General features: G+C 44.6%; 1 protein-coding gene across 12 annotated transcripts in view; it reads left to right on the top strand.

Moving 5' to 3' along the window:
- The window catches only part of LOC123511333 (pentatricopeptide repeat-containing protein 1, mitochondrial-like), a 358,287-nt gene that overhangs the window by 124,358 nt on the left and 215,220 nt on the right, over positions 1–18,709 (top strand). For all 12 annotated transcript variants that reach the window (XR_006676760.1, XR_006676759.1, XR_006676758.1 and 9 more), the window contains one exon: positions 11,485–11,659. Coding sequence is in view for 8 of the 12 variants with exons in the window: in XM_045267133.1 (XP_045123068.1) it covers positions 11,485–11,659 (175 nt within the window). In the remaining 4 variants the exon portion in view is untranslated. The remainder of the gene's footprint in view (positions 1–11,484; positions 11,660–18,709) is intronic.

Genomic DNA, 18,709 nt, shown 5'->3' with positions numbered 1-18,709 from the left:
AATGAGGAACACAAAGAAAATTGAATCATGCCAAGACAAATTTTGAAGGATTAAGAAATTACTTTGGTAGTATTGATTGGAAGGAAACCATGCAAGGCAAGACAGTCCAAGAAAAGTATGAAATATTCCTAGACAAGTACATTGAAGGGGTAAAGAGATATGTTCACATATACAAAGTGAAAAAGAGTAAACACACATGGTATAATGCTACATGTGGAACAGTTAAGAAGTGTAAGGTGAGAGCTTAGAAGAAATTAAGAAAGCAGCAAAATGAAGAAAATAGGAAGCAGTATAAAGAGGCACAAAATGAATCCATTAAAATAAGAAGGGAGAAGGAGAGAAATTTTGAAAGGGATGTATTGAAGAGACGTGAAGAGAAACCCTAGTTTCTATATAAGTTTATAGATGGAAAGATGATGAACAGAAAGACCATCACCAAGTTAATTAAGAGAAATAGGATATATGAAATAATGGAAGAAATGTGTGAACTTATGAATTAGAGGTTTAAATTAGTGGGGATATATGAAACAATGGAAGAAATGAGTGAACTTATGAATGAAAGCTTTAAATCAGTATTTAATGAAGAGGGAGATTTCATATAATGAAACGACCAATTAATGTATTAAGAGTTAAAAAGCATTGTGGTGTATAAACAGAAAATTAGCAAAATATTAGAAAAGGTGGATGTAAGAAAAATAATGGGGCCAGGTGGACTGTCAGGATGGACACTAAGAGAATGTAGAGAACAACTGGTGGAATCAATTTGGGATGTGATCAACAGCTCTTTAATGGAAGGGAAAGTACCAAGGGAATGGAAAATAGCAAATATAGTCCCGATATACAAAGGAGGAAAAATGAGAGTCCCTAAATTATACACCAGTGTTAGTAACTAGTGTTGTGGGAAAGATTACATACAAATATATATGAAATCATACCTTAGTACATTCTAGTATAATAACACACCTACTAGTTTGACCAGGTTGCCATTGGCTAATAAAGAAACTTAGGATGAATTATTTGACCTACTCGTGTGGACAACATAAGGTTGAAGGGCACATGCAAATATATATAAAATCATACCCTAGTACTCTGGTATAACATATATATGACACCACAATAACACAACACTTCCCCGATAAGTCATTAAGACTTTTTTGGTATTACTAAGGCCACTGTCTGGGTAATTTTCTGTAATTCCTTGGCATTTAACTCCCATACCCTCTGTTATCTCTGACCCAACTACCCTCTGTTCTGGTGATTAAACTATTTTCCAATATCCCATGATGGGTAAAAATGGTAAACCTAGAAATTGTCAGAAGACTGTTTGAATACTAATAATTATTTTCTTTTTGTTATTCTGAATACAATGATGTACTTTCTAGCTCGATGTGACCTCTGAAAGTTTAGTTATTGCCTTATCAAGGATTCCTCCTCCGCCCGCTGTGTGATCCATCAAGCAGAAACATCTCGGTGAGCGATGACACCGCGCAAACACACACACTCTCTCTCTCTCTCTCTCTCTCTCTCTCTCTCTCTCTCTCTCTCTCTCTCTCTCTCTCTCTCTCTCTCTCTCTCTCTCTCTCTCTCTCTCTCTCTCTCTCTCTCTCTCTCTCTCTCACACACACACACACACACACACACACACACACACACACTGATGGAATATATCTGGATTTAAAAAAGGCCTTTGATAAGGTACCACACCGGAGACTGATCTGGAAACTTGAAATGGTAGGAGGAGTGCATGGCAGTTTACTAAAATGGATGGAAGACTTTTTGGTAGGAAGAGAAATGAGAACAATAATTAAGGACAGACCATCAGAATGGGGCTTGGTGGAGAGTGGAGTTCCACAGGGATCAGTGTTGGCACCAGTAATGTTCGCGGTCTACATAAATGACATGGTGGATGGGGTGTCCAGTTATGTGAGCCTATTTGCAGATGATGCAAAATTGTTAAGAAAAGTGAGATGTGACAAAGATTGCGAACTACTCCAGGAAGACTTGGACAGAATATGGAAATGGAGCTGTACATGGCAAATGGAGTTCAACACGACAAAATGCAAGAAATTAGAGTTTGGCAAAAGTGAAAGAAGAATCAGGAGTATGTACAAGATAGGAAATGAAGACATAAAACCAGTCATGAAGAAAAAGACCTTGGGGTGACAATTACCAATGACCTATCGCCAGAGAGACATATAAACAAAATAATTGGAGAAGTATTGAACTTATTGAGGAACATAAGAGTGGCGTTCGTATATTTAGATGAAGAAATGATGAAGAAAATAATTACTGCAATGATAAGACCGAGGCTTGAATATGCAACAATACAGTGGGCTCGAACTTAAAGAAACACATAAGGAAACTAGAGAAAGTACAGAGGGCTGCAACAAAAATGGTGCCTGACTTAAGAGATTTGACTTATGAAGACAGACTGAACAGAATGCAACTTCTGACCCTGGAAAACAGAAGAGAAAGGGAGACCTGATAGCAATATACAGAGTGATGATTGGCATGGAAAAATGGATAGGGAAGATCTGTGTATGTGGAATGAAAGAATGTCGAGAGGGCATGGGAAAAAACTAAAATGGCCACTTATAGGAGAGATGTGAAAAATATAGCTTCCTCATAGAAGGGTGGAAGCATGGAATAGTTTAGACGTGGAAGTGGTCAACGCAAGGAATATTCATGATTTTAAGAAAAAGCTGGACATTAGTAGATATGGAGACGGGACAGTACGAGCATAGCTCTTTTCCCGTATGTTACAATTAGGTAAATACAATTAGGTAAATACACACACGGCCCGGTAGCTCAGTGGTTAGAGCGCTGGCTTCACAAGCCAGAGGACCGGGGTTCGATTCCCCGGCCGGGTGGAGATATTTGGGTGTGTCTCCTTTCACGTGTAGCCCCTGTTCACCTAGCAGTGAGTAGGTACGGGATGTAAATGGAGGAGTTGTGACCTTGTTGTCCCGGTGTGTGGTGTGTGCCTGGTCTCAGACCTATCCGAAGATCAGAAATAATGAGCTCTGAGCTCGTTCCGTAGGGTAACGTCTGGCTGTCTCGTCAGAGACTGCAGCAGATCAAACAGTGAATTACACACACACACGCAATGGATCAAATTCCTTGAAGACAACAAATTACGAGTAATATCAAATAGCCAGTTTGGTTTTAGAAAAAGACGGTCTTTTGTAACTAATTTATTGAGTTTCTATTCTAGAATAGTTGATAGAGTACAAGAGAGAGAGGGATGGGTTGACTGTATTTATTTGGATTTAAAAAAGGCGTTTGACAAAGTGCCACATGCAAGATTACTATGGAAGTTAGAGGAGAAGGGTAGCTTAAAAGGAAGCACATTGAGATGGATAGAAAATTATTTGAAGGGGGAGAGAAATAAGGACGGTAGTTAAAGATATGAAGTCCAAATGGAGAGCAGTAGAAAGCAGAGTGCCACAGGGGTCAGTATTGGCACCAGTACTTTTCCTCATTTATATTAACGATATGCCAGAAGGAGTGAACAGCTACATAAATCTGTTTGCAGATGATATGAAACTGTGCAGAGTTATAAAGCAAAAAGAGGATTGTGAAATACTGCAAGATCTAAATAAGATCTGGGAATGGAGTAAAAAGTGGGAAATGGAATTCAATGTGAACAAAAGCCATGTCATGGAAATGGGAAAGAGTGAAAGATGACCTGTGGGAATCTATAAGATGGGAGATGGAGTAGAACTGGAGAAAGTTAAAAAGGAAAAGGACTTAAGAGTGACGATGGAAGAAAACAATCAACCAGTAAGCCATATTGATAGAATTTTTAGAGAAACATATAATTTGCTAAGGAATATTGGAATAGCACTTCATTACATGGACAAAGAAATGATGAAGAAATTGATAAGAACTATAATAAGACCCAGATTGGAATATGCAGGAGTAGTGTGGACCCCTCATAAAAAGAAACACATAAGGAAATTGGAGAGGCTACAAAAAATAGCTATAAGAATGGTTCCAGAATTTGAAGGGATGACATATGAGGAGAGACTAAAGGCTGTGGATCTACCAACCCTGGAACAAAGAAGGGAGAGAGGAGACCTGATACAAGTTTATAAATTGATCAACAGAATGGATTCTGAGAGAAGAATATGACACCCGAAGCACAAGATCGCATAGTAAAAAGCTGAGAAAAGGAAGATATCTGAGACATATTAAAAAATATAGTTTCCCGCAGAGGTGTATTGAGACGTGGAACAGTTTAAATGAAGAAGTAGTGTCTGCAATGAGTGTGCATACTTTTAAAGTAAGATTGGATAAGTTTAGATATGGAGACGGGGCCACACGAGCATAAAGCCCAGGCCCTGTAAAACTACAACTAGGTAAATACACAAAAGAGAGGGAGTAAAAGACCCAACAAAGGAGCAGATAAGGAAGAAAGACATAAGAGTATAATATACTAACATAGATGGCTTCCTATCAAAAAGATTAGAGTGTATGGACCATCTGATAAGGGATAAACCAGATATTATGTGTATAGAGGAAACTAAATTGAGACCGAATATACAAATAGATTGGTTTGGAGGGAAAATTATAGAATGTGGAGAAAAGATAGAGTGAATAAAAGTGGAGGTGGAATAATTGTGTTAACAAGAAAAGACTTAATAGTGCAAAATGTGTACCTTGGAGGAGACATGGAGGAAGTGGTTGGTGTGGTGGTGACTGATGGAAGGCAAGATATCAATATTGTAACTGTGTATGTACCACCAAAAACAAGTGCATGGTCAAATGATCAGTATAATAGTATGGTGGTAAGCACATTGGAAAGAATGAGAAATGAAGCTGCAAAGGAAGCAAAAATGGTTATAGTCGGAGATTTCAACTGTAAAGACGTCAATTGGGAGGAATTTGAAGTGGGGAATGGTGGAGAATGGGGTGAGCAGCTATTAAATTATGCGGTGGGAAATTTGATGACACTGGGTGAGGCATCCAACAAGGGGAAGGAGGGGTGATGCCCCATGGAGACTGGACTTGATATTCACAAAGGGAGTAAATCTAGAAAATGAGATTGAGCATGAGTGTCCTTTGGGCAAGAGTGATCATGAATTATTGAAATTTGAGGTAAAGGTGGGGTTCAGCAAAGATAATGAAGTTGGATACAAGGAGGAATGCCTAAATTATGCTAAGGGAAGATATAAGGAGTTCAGAAATTACTTTGGAAATGTGGATTGGTCCAAAATGTACCAGGAAACAAACATGCAGTTAAAATATGAAAAAATTATGGAAATATATAGTGAGGTCGCAGAGAACTTTGTGCCAATATATACTAAGAAAATCTTAAAGGGAGATCAATGGTTTAACAAAACCTGTGACAAGGCAAAAAGGGAGAAGGAAAAGGCATGGGAAAAATACAAGAGAAATAATGAGGAAGTGGAGAGAGAAGCATATAGGAATGCAAGAAATAGATATGTTCAAGTGAGAAGAAGGGCACAACAAGAATTTGAACAGAGAATAGTGGAGAATTGTGAAAGTGATCCCAAAATGTTTTATAAATTCATTATTGGTAAATTACAGAAAAAAGAAACAGTTGATAAATTAAAGGTTGGAGATTATATATATGAAGATACAAGTGTCATTGTTGAAAAATTGAATGAGAATTTCTGCAAAGTATTCACAGAAGAAACACAATTCAATCGACGGATGTTACCTGTGACAAGATGGATGCAAGAAATTATAGTAACAAAGAGAGACATTGCAAAAGTTTTGAGTCAATTAGATGTTAACAAGGCAATGGGACCAGATGGTGTGTCTGGAAGAATGTTAAAAGAATGTCAAGAGCAGTTGCTAGATCCAATTTTAGATTTAACAAGAAAATTTATCAACACGGGACAGGTGCCAGTAAAATGGAAAAGGGCAAATGGTAGTACCAATCTACAAAAGTGGATGTTGCATGGAACCATTGAATTATAGACCTGTTTCTTTGACCAGCATTATGTGTAAGATATGTGAAGAAGGGATCAAAAGCAAGTGGTGTGAGTTCCTGGAAAACAAAGAAATACTAAGTGAGAAACAGTTTGGCTTTAGAAAAGGGAAATCGTGTGTATCAAATTTGCTATGTTTCTACTCAAGAGTGGTCGATACTTTACAAGAGAGGGATGGATGGGTTGATTGTGTATACCTAGACTTAAAAAAAACATTTGATAAAGTACCATTTTTTTTTTTCTTTTTTTTTTCGGTAAGGCCTATAGAGCCTGTAAGCACACTTGAAGAGTGTATGGGAAGCGCTGTTCAGCTTCCGCCCATTAGTGGCGCAGGCAATTTTATTTATAGTGTTACCCATATTAGGGCCCATATCACCGCCCAAGCTCATCTTGAGTGTAACCACCTAGAACCTGGGTATCATGGTGACATGTAGGTAACTTTAAACCACTCGACAAATGGCAAAGTGTTTTAACACACGATCTTAAGCGAGACATCTCTCAGCAAGGCTGTCTGTAAGGGCTCATAAGGAGGATGTAACAAGGACTGAATACCAAAGAAAGGTCCTAGGCAGGTAACTGAGATAAAAGAGGTGGACAAGAGAGCAGAACAGGAGCTAAGGCACAACGATAACCCTTAATCACTGACACTGACAGGCACTTTGGCTCAAAAAGGAAAAAGATAAAGTGTGCCAGCAGCACTACAGAAGCAGAGCATGGATCCATACCCCTCAACTCGCACCAACTACAAAAGACTCTCCACTTCGCCTTATAAACTGAGGCGGAGGACTGCCTGACTGGTTGAGACATGAACTTAACAAGCCTTGTGCGAAGAACCTTGCACTCGGAAGAGACGCTGTAGAGTCGCCACACGTGAAAATCGAACTACTCCGGAGAACTGGAGAAGAGGGGACGGTGAGGTTGTCGAAGGAGAGACCGCCACATGGGAAGAACCCGGAGACTGTCCATGAGCAGGTCCAGCAACAGGGGAAACCAGTATGCATGAGGCCAAAGAGGAGCAACTAGTGTCATACGCACAGCCTGCGACTCGCGAACCCTCACTAGAACACGGCAGATGATAGCGAACAGTGGAAAGGCGTGCAAATCCAGACTGTCTCATGGAAAAGAGAACGCATCCTGTTACCAGGCTCTCTGATCCGGAAGAGGAGATACATACAGGGGCAGACGACGAGTCAGTGCCATGGCAAACAGATCTACCAGATGAGACCCCTACACCTGGAAGACTTTCCTGCAAATTTTGGGATGTAGGGTCCTCTCTGAACCGACACACTCGACTGAGCACATCTGCAATTACATTGCGGCATCCTGGAATGAAAACAGGGCACAGAGAGATGGATTGGCTCTCGCACCACAAGAGAACCATTCCTGCTAAGGCTGACAGAGCTTTGAAACGAGTTACCTCGGACTACCTGAGATAGGCAGCCACTGTCGAGTTGTCGGACATCACAGACACCACCGATTCCGACAAGGCCTGCTGAAAACTCTGTAGAGCCCAAAAGACTGCCAAAAACTCGAGATTATTTATATGGAGCCCCTGCTCATCCACAATCCAGACTCCTAAAGCCAGAGAATCTCCCAGGTGAGCTCCCCACCTGAGCTGGGAAGCACCTGAGAATAGGGTGTGTTCCGGGGTCGCCACCACGAATGGGGTGCCTTTCAGAAGATGATCCGGAACCAACTACCAAGCAAGGTCTTGCAAACACTGACGACTTGGAGCCAATCGCCACCAATCTGGGTTGGAAACAGCCTGCCAATGCCTCTTTAGGCACCAGTGCAGAGCCCGCATCAGCAGGAGTCCACCCTGCACTAACTGTGCTAGGGACGCAAGATGTCCCAGCAAAAACCTCCAGAGGGACACTGGTGGAGCCTTGGCTAGCAGAAACTGTCAAGCCACCGCCTGATAACAGTTGACCCAATCTGGCGATGGGACTTTGACGTTTTCGAGAACCATACCCAAAACCTGCTTCCTCTGGCTAGGAGACAAATCGGATTCGGCCCAGTTGGCCTGAATCCCCACTCGAGAACACAGAAGCAGAAGAGACCGGGCATTGTCGAGGCATGAAGCCCAAGAAGGACCGGAAATCAGCCAATTGTCCAGATAGCGATGCAAGGGTATGCCGAGGTGATGGGCCCAAGCTGACACAGGAGACATCACCTTGGTAAAGACCTGAGGAGCTGTGGCAAGGCTGAAGCACAGAGTCCGAAACTGGTAAACTCTGTCCTGCCAGAAGAACCGCGTAACCGAGGGTGGACAGGAACCTGATAGTAAGTGTTCCGCAGGTCCACCCTTGGCCATTGACTCTACACTGACGAAACTGTCTCCATGCAGAAGTGGGTCACCACGAGGAAACAATTTTAGACTGAATGGTCGCAAATCAGCCTCCAGCCTCCTGTGGACTTGGGTACAAGGAAGACGCGAGAATAGAACCCTGCCTGAGGGTGTACCACTGGTTCTATAGCTCCCTTTATCAGCATCTCGGAAACTGCAGCCTCCAGAGCCGAATGACAGTCCGAGCCCTCCCTGTATGCCGGAAACTCTACAGGCACACTCAAGAGGGAAGGATCCCTGAGGAAGGGGAGAACATAACCATACCGAAGGGTCTTGACCACCCACTCGCAGGCCCCAATGTTCTCCCACTCTTGCCAGTGCTGCTGCAGATAAGCCCCAACTTGTAGCAGCACCTCCGCAGCGTCCCTAGCGAGTTCCCCGACGGTCCCTAGAGTGACCACGGAAGATTCCTCGAGAGCAAAAGGAAACACTCAAATTAGGAGCAGGAGGGGGCGGAACCGAAGGAGGTGCAACTGGTGCAAGGTGTTGGTAACCAACGGAATGACCAGCCTTATCTCTGACGCCCTGAGCTGTGGAAGCCAGGCCACGAGCAATCTGGGAAACGAGTGACCGTTGCGAGGACTCAAGCTCCCTCTGCTCCACTGCTGCAAGAGTCTAACCATCAAAAAAGGTGGGAGACAATGGGGGAAGACATCAACTGCCGTCTCTCCCGATCATTGTAAGTATTAGGGAGGTTTCTCACCACAGCCTGCCTGCATAACATCATCATCATCAAATGGAGCATTTCACAGGGCTGCATGATATCTAAATTTGCCCTGGCAAGAGCTCCCAGGCATTCCAAGCCCCTCTGGGTGCCAGCACTGGAAAGGCCAGCAAGGGCCCCCAGAACCTGGTCTGTCCAGGAAGAGATATCAACCAGACTACTCAAAATACCCTCTAACTGAGTAGCCATATATGCCAGGGAAGACTCACAGACAGATCTTTACTGTCCAGCAAATGAAGCAGCTCATCATTGAGAGGAGGAGCTCCACAGGAATCTCCTGGAGTGTATCACCTCTCTGCCCATGAATCCCACCTCCTGGGCAAGGTGAACTTGGCTGAAGCTGGATTAGAGATCTGCAGAGAACAGCCCAGTTGTTCCCTGCGAACCTCCAGAGCCAGAGGAGAACAAGGGAGTGGGGCCAGGTCATGAAGTCCCAGAGGTGCTCTTGACTCCAGTCTGAAGAGTAGAAGCAATAGAAGAGGGCATGGGGAGACCCAAAGACTCTCTCACTGAGGTAATAAGCTCACGAAAGGAGGACGCACCCTCCTGATCCGGAGTGCCACCCTCCCCTGATGGAATGTTATCAAAAAACCTCATCCACCTCTTCAGAAAACGAAGGCCAGCCCGTGGCAGCAGCCTGACTAACTACTGCACCACCAGGGTCCGCGCCCGCATCAACTGGCCAGGGCGGGACCTGCCAGGGCATTGACCAATGCAGCCAATCAACATGAGGCAGGCCCATGGAAGACATGCCTAACGAACCTGCAAAATGGCCATCACCTGGCAACACACCAGGGAGTGCTGCTGCATGAAGTCCCATTTCTCCGCCACCAACAAGGCCCAAGGAGGAGACTGGCCTGGCGGAATCTGGCTCCCCACAAACCCCCGAGGCCTTACCAGAGAGAGGAGCAGCGCGTAGACTCAATCCACCAACCCCAGGACCGGCCACAGAAGAAACAGGATCAGCGGGAGTCTGCAAACCACTCAATCCCAGAGCCACACCAGGGAGCGGGGCTGCACGCAAGCTCATTCCACTGAGACCTGGAAGCACCTGAAACAGCAGGAGTCTGCACCACACGCACTGCTGGGGCCATGCTAGGGAGTAGGGCCACACTCAAGCTCACATCCCTGAAACCAGAAAAGTCCACGGAAGAGCCTGAAACAGCAGGGGAGTGGACCCTCCTCCCTTCCAGAGCCAGACTAAGGAGAGGGGCTACACATACGCTAACTCCACCGAGCCCTGAAAACTCCGTGGAAGGGCCAGGAACAGCGGGAGAAGGCACGCCACTCGCTACCGGCGGCGGGGCAGAGCATGGGGCCACACGCAAACTCATTCCCCCGACCACCAACTCCGGGGCAGGGCTTGGAACAGAAGGAGCCTGTCCCCCACTCACTCCTGGAGCCAAACCAGGGAGAGGGGACACACTGAGACTTGCTCCACTACTACCAGCAGCCACCACCGAAGGGCCTGAGCTGGGGGGAGAACGGGATCCTCCTACACCCGGCACCAACGTGGGGTGCGGACTCACACTCGCTCCGCTGTCTGCAAACTCTGAAAACGCGGAACCAGAGGCAAGGGCCGACAAAACCGCTGACAACTGACCAATAGAAGCCTTTATAGCAGCCAGATCAGACTCTACAGAGACAAACCTGCTGGCCCAAGGGGCCTCAGAAGCCGGCTCCTGCTGACGAGAATGCTTCTGTACCGCTTCTTCTCCTTAGCAGAACGCTTCTCAGCATCCTTCACATACGCATGGAACTGGAGATGGGAGAGGTGAGAACACTCACTACACCGGTCTTTGGCTGAACACATGGCGGGCCGAGAAGACACACAGCGGGAATGCGGCTCGAAAGCCTCACCCGGCAACCACCTCTTGCATCCAACACAACTCCAAGCGGCCATGGCAACTCAGGGAAAAGTAGAAATGGAAGCGGCAAAGAAGCGGGCATAATAAAAGGCAGGAAGAAGCGAGAAGAGGCGCAGGTTAACACCGTGCTGAGCACAGAAAGGATCTGAGGTATGGTTGGCCAGCTAGGCTGATGGTCCCCGGCGCGCATGTGCACGGAGGTGATGTGGAACTTCTATAGGCACGTTCTCTATATATAGAGGTGCAGCTTGATTTTCTGTGCTGAGTGTGGGAATAATGGCATATAGACATAGGTAATTACATATGGGTAATTACTATATGTAGCAACAAACTAAAATTTACAATTATAGCTTATTTGGAACCAAAAATGTTAACAATACCAATGAATTGATAATGCAAAAAATATAATTTTCAGATAATCAATTATGAAATGTCATTATGATAATTTATTGTGATGATGGCCACTTATGTGCATCGTGCTAGCAGTTGAGTGAGAGGATACGTTCTCAGAAATTGTCTTGGGGTACATTTATATTGCATTTTATCTATGATCTGATCTCATTACAGCATTTGTTTTTTACTCAGATGAAGAAGCATGGCCTCAAGGTGGAACCTGTTGCATATACTGGGCTGTTCCTTGCGTGTGCCCACTCACCTTGGCCTACCACTGATGGTCTTCAGCGAGCTACACACTTACGTTCGTATCTCCTGGAGAAGAACTTCCAGTTCAATCAGATTATCTGTCATGCTATGATCAAAGGTATGTATGATTTTTGAGTAATAGAGAAAATAAAGTTTAGGAAATATACTGTGTTACATATCTTATTTGTCTCATCATCACTGTCAGCAACTTCTCTGAGTTCACAGTATGACAGAAAGCCCCATAATCTTCTAAACCTTCTGTACTTCTCTTTTTTGCTATTGAGGCCATTGCAAAGGTATCAGAATCATTGTTGGGGGAATATAAAAGTATACTATTGAAGTAAAATAAACTTGGTCTGATTCCTCTTGTGAGATCTGGTCTAGTTTAGCTCCACTGATCATTAGAATTAGCAAGCTTCTTCATTATGGTTAGCAGGTGCCATATCTTATAGTTTACTGTTGAAGGGTGTCATACCTTGTGGTGTGTTATATAGGGTGTCATGTCTTTTGGTATTCTATAGAAGGATGCCTTATTTTTCTTTTTTTCTTCTGTCGTTTTCACATTTATAGGTGCATGTACAGGCAGTTTAATACTTAAAGCATCCTTCCTATTCTAATTTTTAGCCAAAGTGACTTTTTTTTTTTAATGCAGGAGAGATACCAGCCAAGGGCAATAAAATATTAAAAAAGGCCCACGTGAGTGCTGATTCCCTAAAAGAAAGTAAAGAGTTAGCCAAAATTAAGGAATAAATGTCTTGATTCCTCCCTCTTAAAAGAGAGTTGGACAGCAAGGCAGCAAGGCTGCAGGAGGAGGGGAAGCATGCAGTTAGCAAGATCAGTAGAACAGTTAGCATGAAAATAGCGATAAAAGATAGAAAGAGATGCAACATTTCAGCGGTGAGAAAAAAGCTGAAGACAGTCAGTCGGAGAAGGGGAGTTGATGAGACGAAAAGCTTTTGATTCCACTCTGTTTAATAAAACTGTGTGAATGGAACCCCCTTAAACATGCAAAGAGTACCCCATACATGGGCAGATAAGGCCCTTGTCCAGAGTTAGTAGTTGGAGGGGTAAGAAAAACTGGTGGAGATGCCTCAGAATGCCTAACTTCATAGAAGCTGTTTTAACAAGAGATGAAATGTGAAGTTTCCAGTTAAGACTATGAGTATAGAACAGAGCAAGGATATTCAGTGAGGAAGAGGGAAATAGTTGAGTGTCATTGAGGAAGAGGGGATAATTGTCTGGAAAGTTGTGTCGAGTTGATAGATGGAGGAATTGAGTTTTTAAGGCATTAAACACTACTAAGTTTTCTCAGCCCCAATCAGAAATCTTAGAAAGATCAGAAGTCAGGCATTCTGTGGTGTCACTGCATCATCTGTTGACTTCCTGAAGGGTTGGTTGTCACTGAAAGAGCTTGGAAAGATGTAGGATAGTATCATCAGCATACAGTGTCAGCGGTTGAACTTGCGACCCATACCGAAACTTTCTCAACACGCATGGAAAATATGATGATAATGAATGGAAAATTTACTACACTTATTCCTTTATTAACATCCAATACTTGTTGTGGTTACCATAGAAATTAATGATGGCTTGAATGCACAATTTGGGCTGAAGAAGACCATGTTAACACAGGAGACTCATTTGTATACTGGTAGCCAGGATGCGGAGAACAGTTGCCATGTGGCAACTAATACAAGCAAAAATCTCATTGATTTTCATTCCTGCTTGCTTTGGTGTGATGATATGGGTCCTCTCTGTCTTGCGTATGGTGGTTCTGGCCATGTTTGGCCTTCAGAGGAAAATTGGGACGTCTGTTGTCTACACACTGCAATGAATGTGAGGGTGGGAAATTAGCGGGAAACTGGACATGTAGCAACTAGATGTGACCTTGAGTTACTGAAGTAGTGTTGCTACCACGTCATCACACATTTACCCCAAGAATGATTTTGAGATAGGCGAGAGCATTTTGAATATATAGCGTTTAGAGTTTAGATGTGTTCACTGTGCACTTTAACAGAAGGTTGCAACTTCAACTGCCGACACTGTAGGAGTGGAAAGGGCAAGAAGTTTGGTTAAGATAATTAATGAATAATAGAAAGAGAGTGGGTTGATAGGACAGAACCCTGAGGAACACCACTATTAATAGATTTAGGAGAACAGTGGCCATCTACCACAACAGCAATAGAATGGTTGGAAAGGAAACTTGAGGTAAAGTTGCAGAGAGAATTATAGAAACCGTAGGAGGATAGTTTTGAAATCAAAGCTTTATGCCAGACTCTATCAAAAGCTTTAGATATTTCTAACGCGACAGCAAATCTCTAAAAGAGGATGACCAAGACTCAGTAAGGAAAGCTAGAAGATCACCAGTAGAGCAACATTGATAGATGCCATACTGGTGATCAGATAGAAGACTGTGAAGTGACAGATGTTTAAGAATCTTCCTATTCAGGGTAGATTAGAAAACTTTAGAAAAGCAAGAGATTAAGGCTATAGGATCGTAGTTTGAGGGATTAGAATGGTCACCCATTTTAGGAACAGGCTGAGTGTAGGCAAACTTCCAGCAAAAAGGAAAGGTAGAAGTTGATTTGTTGAAAGAAATTGGCCAGACAAGGTGCAAGCCTGGAAGCACAGTTTTTGAGAACAATAGGAGAAACCCCATCAGATCCATAAGCCTTCCGAGGGTTTACGCCAGTGAGGACATGGAAAACATCATTATGAATAATTTTGATTAAAGACATGAAATAGCTAGAGGGAGGAGGAGAGGGAGGGACAATCCCAGAATAATTCAAAGTGAAGTTGTGAGCAAAGGTTTGAGAGAAGAGTTCAGGTTTAGAGACAGAAGAGATGGTAGTGGTGCCATCAGAATTAAATAAAGGAGGGAAAGATGAAGAAGTGAAGTTATTGGAGATGTTTTTGGCTAGATGCCAGAAGTTTTGAGGGGAGTTTTAGCTTGAAAGATTTTGACATTTTTTTTATTTATGAATGAATGTTAGGCAAGTTGAAGAACAGACTTAGCATGATTTTGGGCAGAAATATAAAGTGCGTGAGATTCAGGAGATGGAAGGCTCAAGTACTTTTGTGGGTAACCTCTCTATCATGTATAGCATGAGACCAGGCTGTGTTAAACCAAGGTTTAGAAGGTTTAGGTTGAGAGAAAGAATAAGGAATAAATGCTTTTATGCCAGACACTATCACCTCTGTTATACATTCAGCACAATGGGATGGGCCTCTGACATGGAAACAATAACCATTCCAGGGAAAATCAGCATAATACCTCCTCAGGTCTCCCCAACTAGCAGAGGCAAAATGCCAGAGGCCCCTCTACTTTGGAGGATTCTGAGGAGGGATTGGAGAAATAGGACAAGATACAGAAATGAGATTGTGATCGGAGGAGCCTAACAGAGATAAAGGGCTGACAGCATAAGCAGAAGGATTAGAGTTGAGGAAGAGTTCAAGAATGATAGGCATGTCTCCAAGACAGTGAGGAATACAAGATGCCAGATAATGCCTGACTTCTGATCTCTATGATTTATGATTAGGACAGAGAAAACTTGGTAATGTTTAATGCCTTAAAAACGCAATCTTTCATTTATCAACTTGATACAACCTTCCAGGCAACTATCAGCTCTTCTTCAATGACATTCAACTGTTCCATATATATATATATATATATATATATATATATATATATATATATATATATATATATATATATATATATATATTGTGATGGGCACCGTCTTAATCCCCTTTAATTTATTATATTATTATATGTGAAGCCTATGGCCACCCATCGCAGGCCCCTCGGGCTGTTCTGCTGGGCAGACAACCCCCCTCCTTCTTCTCGCTTCTCGTTGCAAGCGGGAGTCAGTAACCAGCCAGTCTTCAGCGGAGGTAGACACGCGCGCTCTTGGTTCTGGCACAGAGTGGAGACACGTGTTGCTGGGCTGTTCTTGTTACTCGCTAGTCATTGGTCTGGGAGTTGTGCCCTCCTGTTGAGTAGCTGGCTTGCTACTGGGTAGACCGTGGCTGTGTAGGACAACGGGCTTGTTGTCCTGAGGAAAGTGTAGCCGGTTGGGGCTGCATTTCCTGTTGTGCGTTCGTCCACTCGGGTGTGGCGACGCGGAGGGACGCGTTATTGTTTCGTCCCGTTGTTGCTGTTGGTGGCTGTGGTCACCAGTGTGTTTTGTTGGGTGGCTGTGTGCCCCACCATCTTTTGTATAGTTTCAGTAGTAAACTGTATTGTAGTGGTAGTAGCCACACACTATTGAATGCTGAGAGGCTTCATGTCGGCCAGTAGTGCGTAGTTGTCCGTCAGACTTGTCTGCGACGAGTATTTGGACTCGTGTATAGCTGGTGTCACCCGTAGGTGGTGTCTGGGCTTGTGTGTACATCACCGGATGTGCTGTACACATCATATATTGCAGTAGTAGTAGGCCAGGGATGTCAGTCTAACAGGTGTTAGTAAGCACATGTTGTAGTAGGATGGTATAATTATATAATATACTGCGTTGTTCCGGTCTGTGAGTTATCACAGTCTGTGGACAAGGCGGGTGGAGAGGCATTAATACTTCATAGAGAAGTGGGTGGAATTGTCCTTGTGGGCGGTTTCTCTAGAGGGTATTAAGGCCTCGCCCTCTTACACATAACATCTACCATTTATAAATTCTACTTGGTTGGGTACAGGAGGAGAAGGAGTTGCTGAGGAGATTCCCTTACAGTGGGGGAAATTATACACTGTTGGTGACCTTGAAAGAACCTGAGGGTTACGTCGGCTGTGAGTTATAGTAGTGGGGACTCTGTGGAGTTTTTATAATCCCCACCGTACTGACCGTAACAAAGTTGGCGATTTTGCCAGTATAACAGTCTAGTGAGCTGTAGCAGCTAACCGCAGCCGGGTGAACCGTAACAGTGGCGACCTCGCCAGGATAAACCAAGTGCTTTATAGTGTATAGTGTTATTGTGTGGGGTATCATTACTTATATTATTTTATTGTTTGAGAACAAGTCCTTGTGAGCACCATGGAGAGAGTTACTGGTCTTTTCACCTCAGCAGTGGAGGGTGAGGATGCGAGTGTGAGCCGGCGAGACTCACCACGTGAGCATGATGAGTCGGTGGCCGCGCGTGGGGTCAGGGAGGACGCATTTACTACGTGTCATGATAACGCACGTGGCGGTCCCAGTGAAGGTGATGTGGGATATATAAGCCCTGGCAGAAGTATCGGTAGCAGGGAAGGCTCCCGACGATCTAGTCCTGCAAGTAGTATTGCTGATAGTGTCCAGTCAGCTGCCAGACTGGAGGAACTGCGATTAAAGCTGGAAATGAGGAAAATGGAGATAGAAGCAGGAGAGAGGCGAGAGTTGAAGAGATTAGCTGCAGAAGAGAGACGAGAGTCAAACAGACTAGCTGTGGAGGAGAAACAAGAAATTCAGAGGCTAGCAGCAGAGCGAGAGGCTAGAGAGGCGGAAGAGAAGGCTAGAGAGGCAGAAGAAAGACGAGAACTTCAGAGACTAGCAGCAGAGCAAGAGGCTAGAGAGGCGGAAGAGAGGGCTAGAGAAGCGGAAGAGAGACGAGAGTTACACAGAATAGCAGCAGAGAAGGAGACTAGAGAGATGGAGATAATGAGATTGGAGATGGAGAGAGAAAGGGCAGATAAAGATGAGAGTTGGAGTGGGAGAGAACTCGCCATGCAGTAAGTACGCCTGGAGTTGTTGGTAGTGTAGGAGGAGGAGGAGAACAGAGTGTTGAGCGTACGTTAGTTCAAAGTCTCCAGCTAGTCCCCGAATTTGATGAGGCTAAGGTGGCTGAATGGTTTGTCCGCTTCGAGAGGAAAGCCAAGGAGTTTGCCTGGTCTCGAGAGAGATGGGTAGGCTTGGTCGCGAATAAACTCAAGGGAAAAGCCTTGGAAGTTTATGATAAAATGTCAGCTGATGATCTGGATGATTATGAGGAGTTTAAGGCTGACATTTTGCGGGCATATGAGCTGCGACCAGAAGCCTATCGCTTGCAATTCAGAGGAAAGAGGAAGCGAGCAAGTGACTCCTACCTCGAGTGTGCTCGTTCACTGGAGCAAGTGTTTGAGAGATGGGTTGCTAGCGAGGGTGTTGACTCTCGAGGCTTTGAAGGAGTTAGTAGTTATGGAGCAGTTCATTGATATTGCTGATAAGGAGCTGGTACCTCTGTTGAGGAGAAGAGGTTTAGGACTTGAAGGAGGCTGCTACATGGGCTGATGATTATGTGTTGGCCCACCGTCCTGTGCAGCAGCCTGGGAGTTGGAGTCGTAAGGAAGGTGGTCCTAAGGGAGGCCCAGGGAGTGGTGGCAGTTCTTCCTCGGGCTCTCCAGGCCACTTTAGGCGATATACTGGATTCGGCAGTAAGATGGGTTTTGAAAGCCCCAGGCCCCACCCTCCTTTTTCTGCGAAGGACGGACGGCGGGAAGGCGGCCCCTAGAACGCCCAAGTATGATTCCCAGCCTACGTGCTATCACTGCCGAGGGAAAGGGCATTTTAAGTTCAATTGCCCAAAATTAGTAACAGCTGAAACTCCAAAGTCCTCGCAGAAACCAGTTGCCTTGTTGGTGTGGCCAGATAAAGTTTGTGGTGATGAGTTGACTGCTCCTTCAGGCTTTAGAAGTGAGAAGGCACGGCGTGTGCCTGAGTTGTGTTTGGAGGAGAGAGCAGGTTGGCCCACCTGTCCCTCCCCCTGTTGCCTCGCCCGCTGTTGTTAAGGATAGTGAGCTTGACTGGTGCCGTCCTTTCCTGTGTGGAGGCACTGTTGAGATTGATGGCACCAAGTATCCCATCACTGTACTGCGTGATACGGGAGCACAGCAGTCAGTGTGCCGAAATGTCACTGGGAAGAAGGTGACATCTAGTAAGGCAGTGTTGTGTCGTGGACTTAACACTGTGGAGGAGTTCGTGACGGCTGAGGTGACGCTGTCATGTCCTCTTGTCACTGCTACGGCGCAGGTAGCAGTGGCAGACGAACTGCCAGTCGCAGGAGTGGACTTCCTGCTTGGGAATGATTTGGCTGGTGGTCATGTATGATCCCAACCTCTGATGAGGATGAGGTTGCTGAAGAGTCTGGGCCAGTGGTGCAAGACTCTGTAAATGTTGTTACCCGCTCTCAGGCCCGCTGGGCTGAGAGAGAGCCTGTTACTACCCAGGAG

Source organism: Portunus trituberculatus, chromosome 31 (assembly GCF_017591435.1).
Source record: "Portunus trituberculatus isolate SZX2019 chromosome 31, ASM1759143v1, whole genome shotgun sequence".
In the NCBI taxonomy this organism is placed as follows: domain Eukaryota; kingdom Metazoa; phylum Arthropoda; class Malacostraca; order Decapoda; family Portunidae; genus Portunus; species Portunus trituberculatus.
The sequence above is the reverse complement of the archived record's forward strand: the minus strand, read 5'-3'. Positions and strand labels throughout refer to the sequence as shown.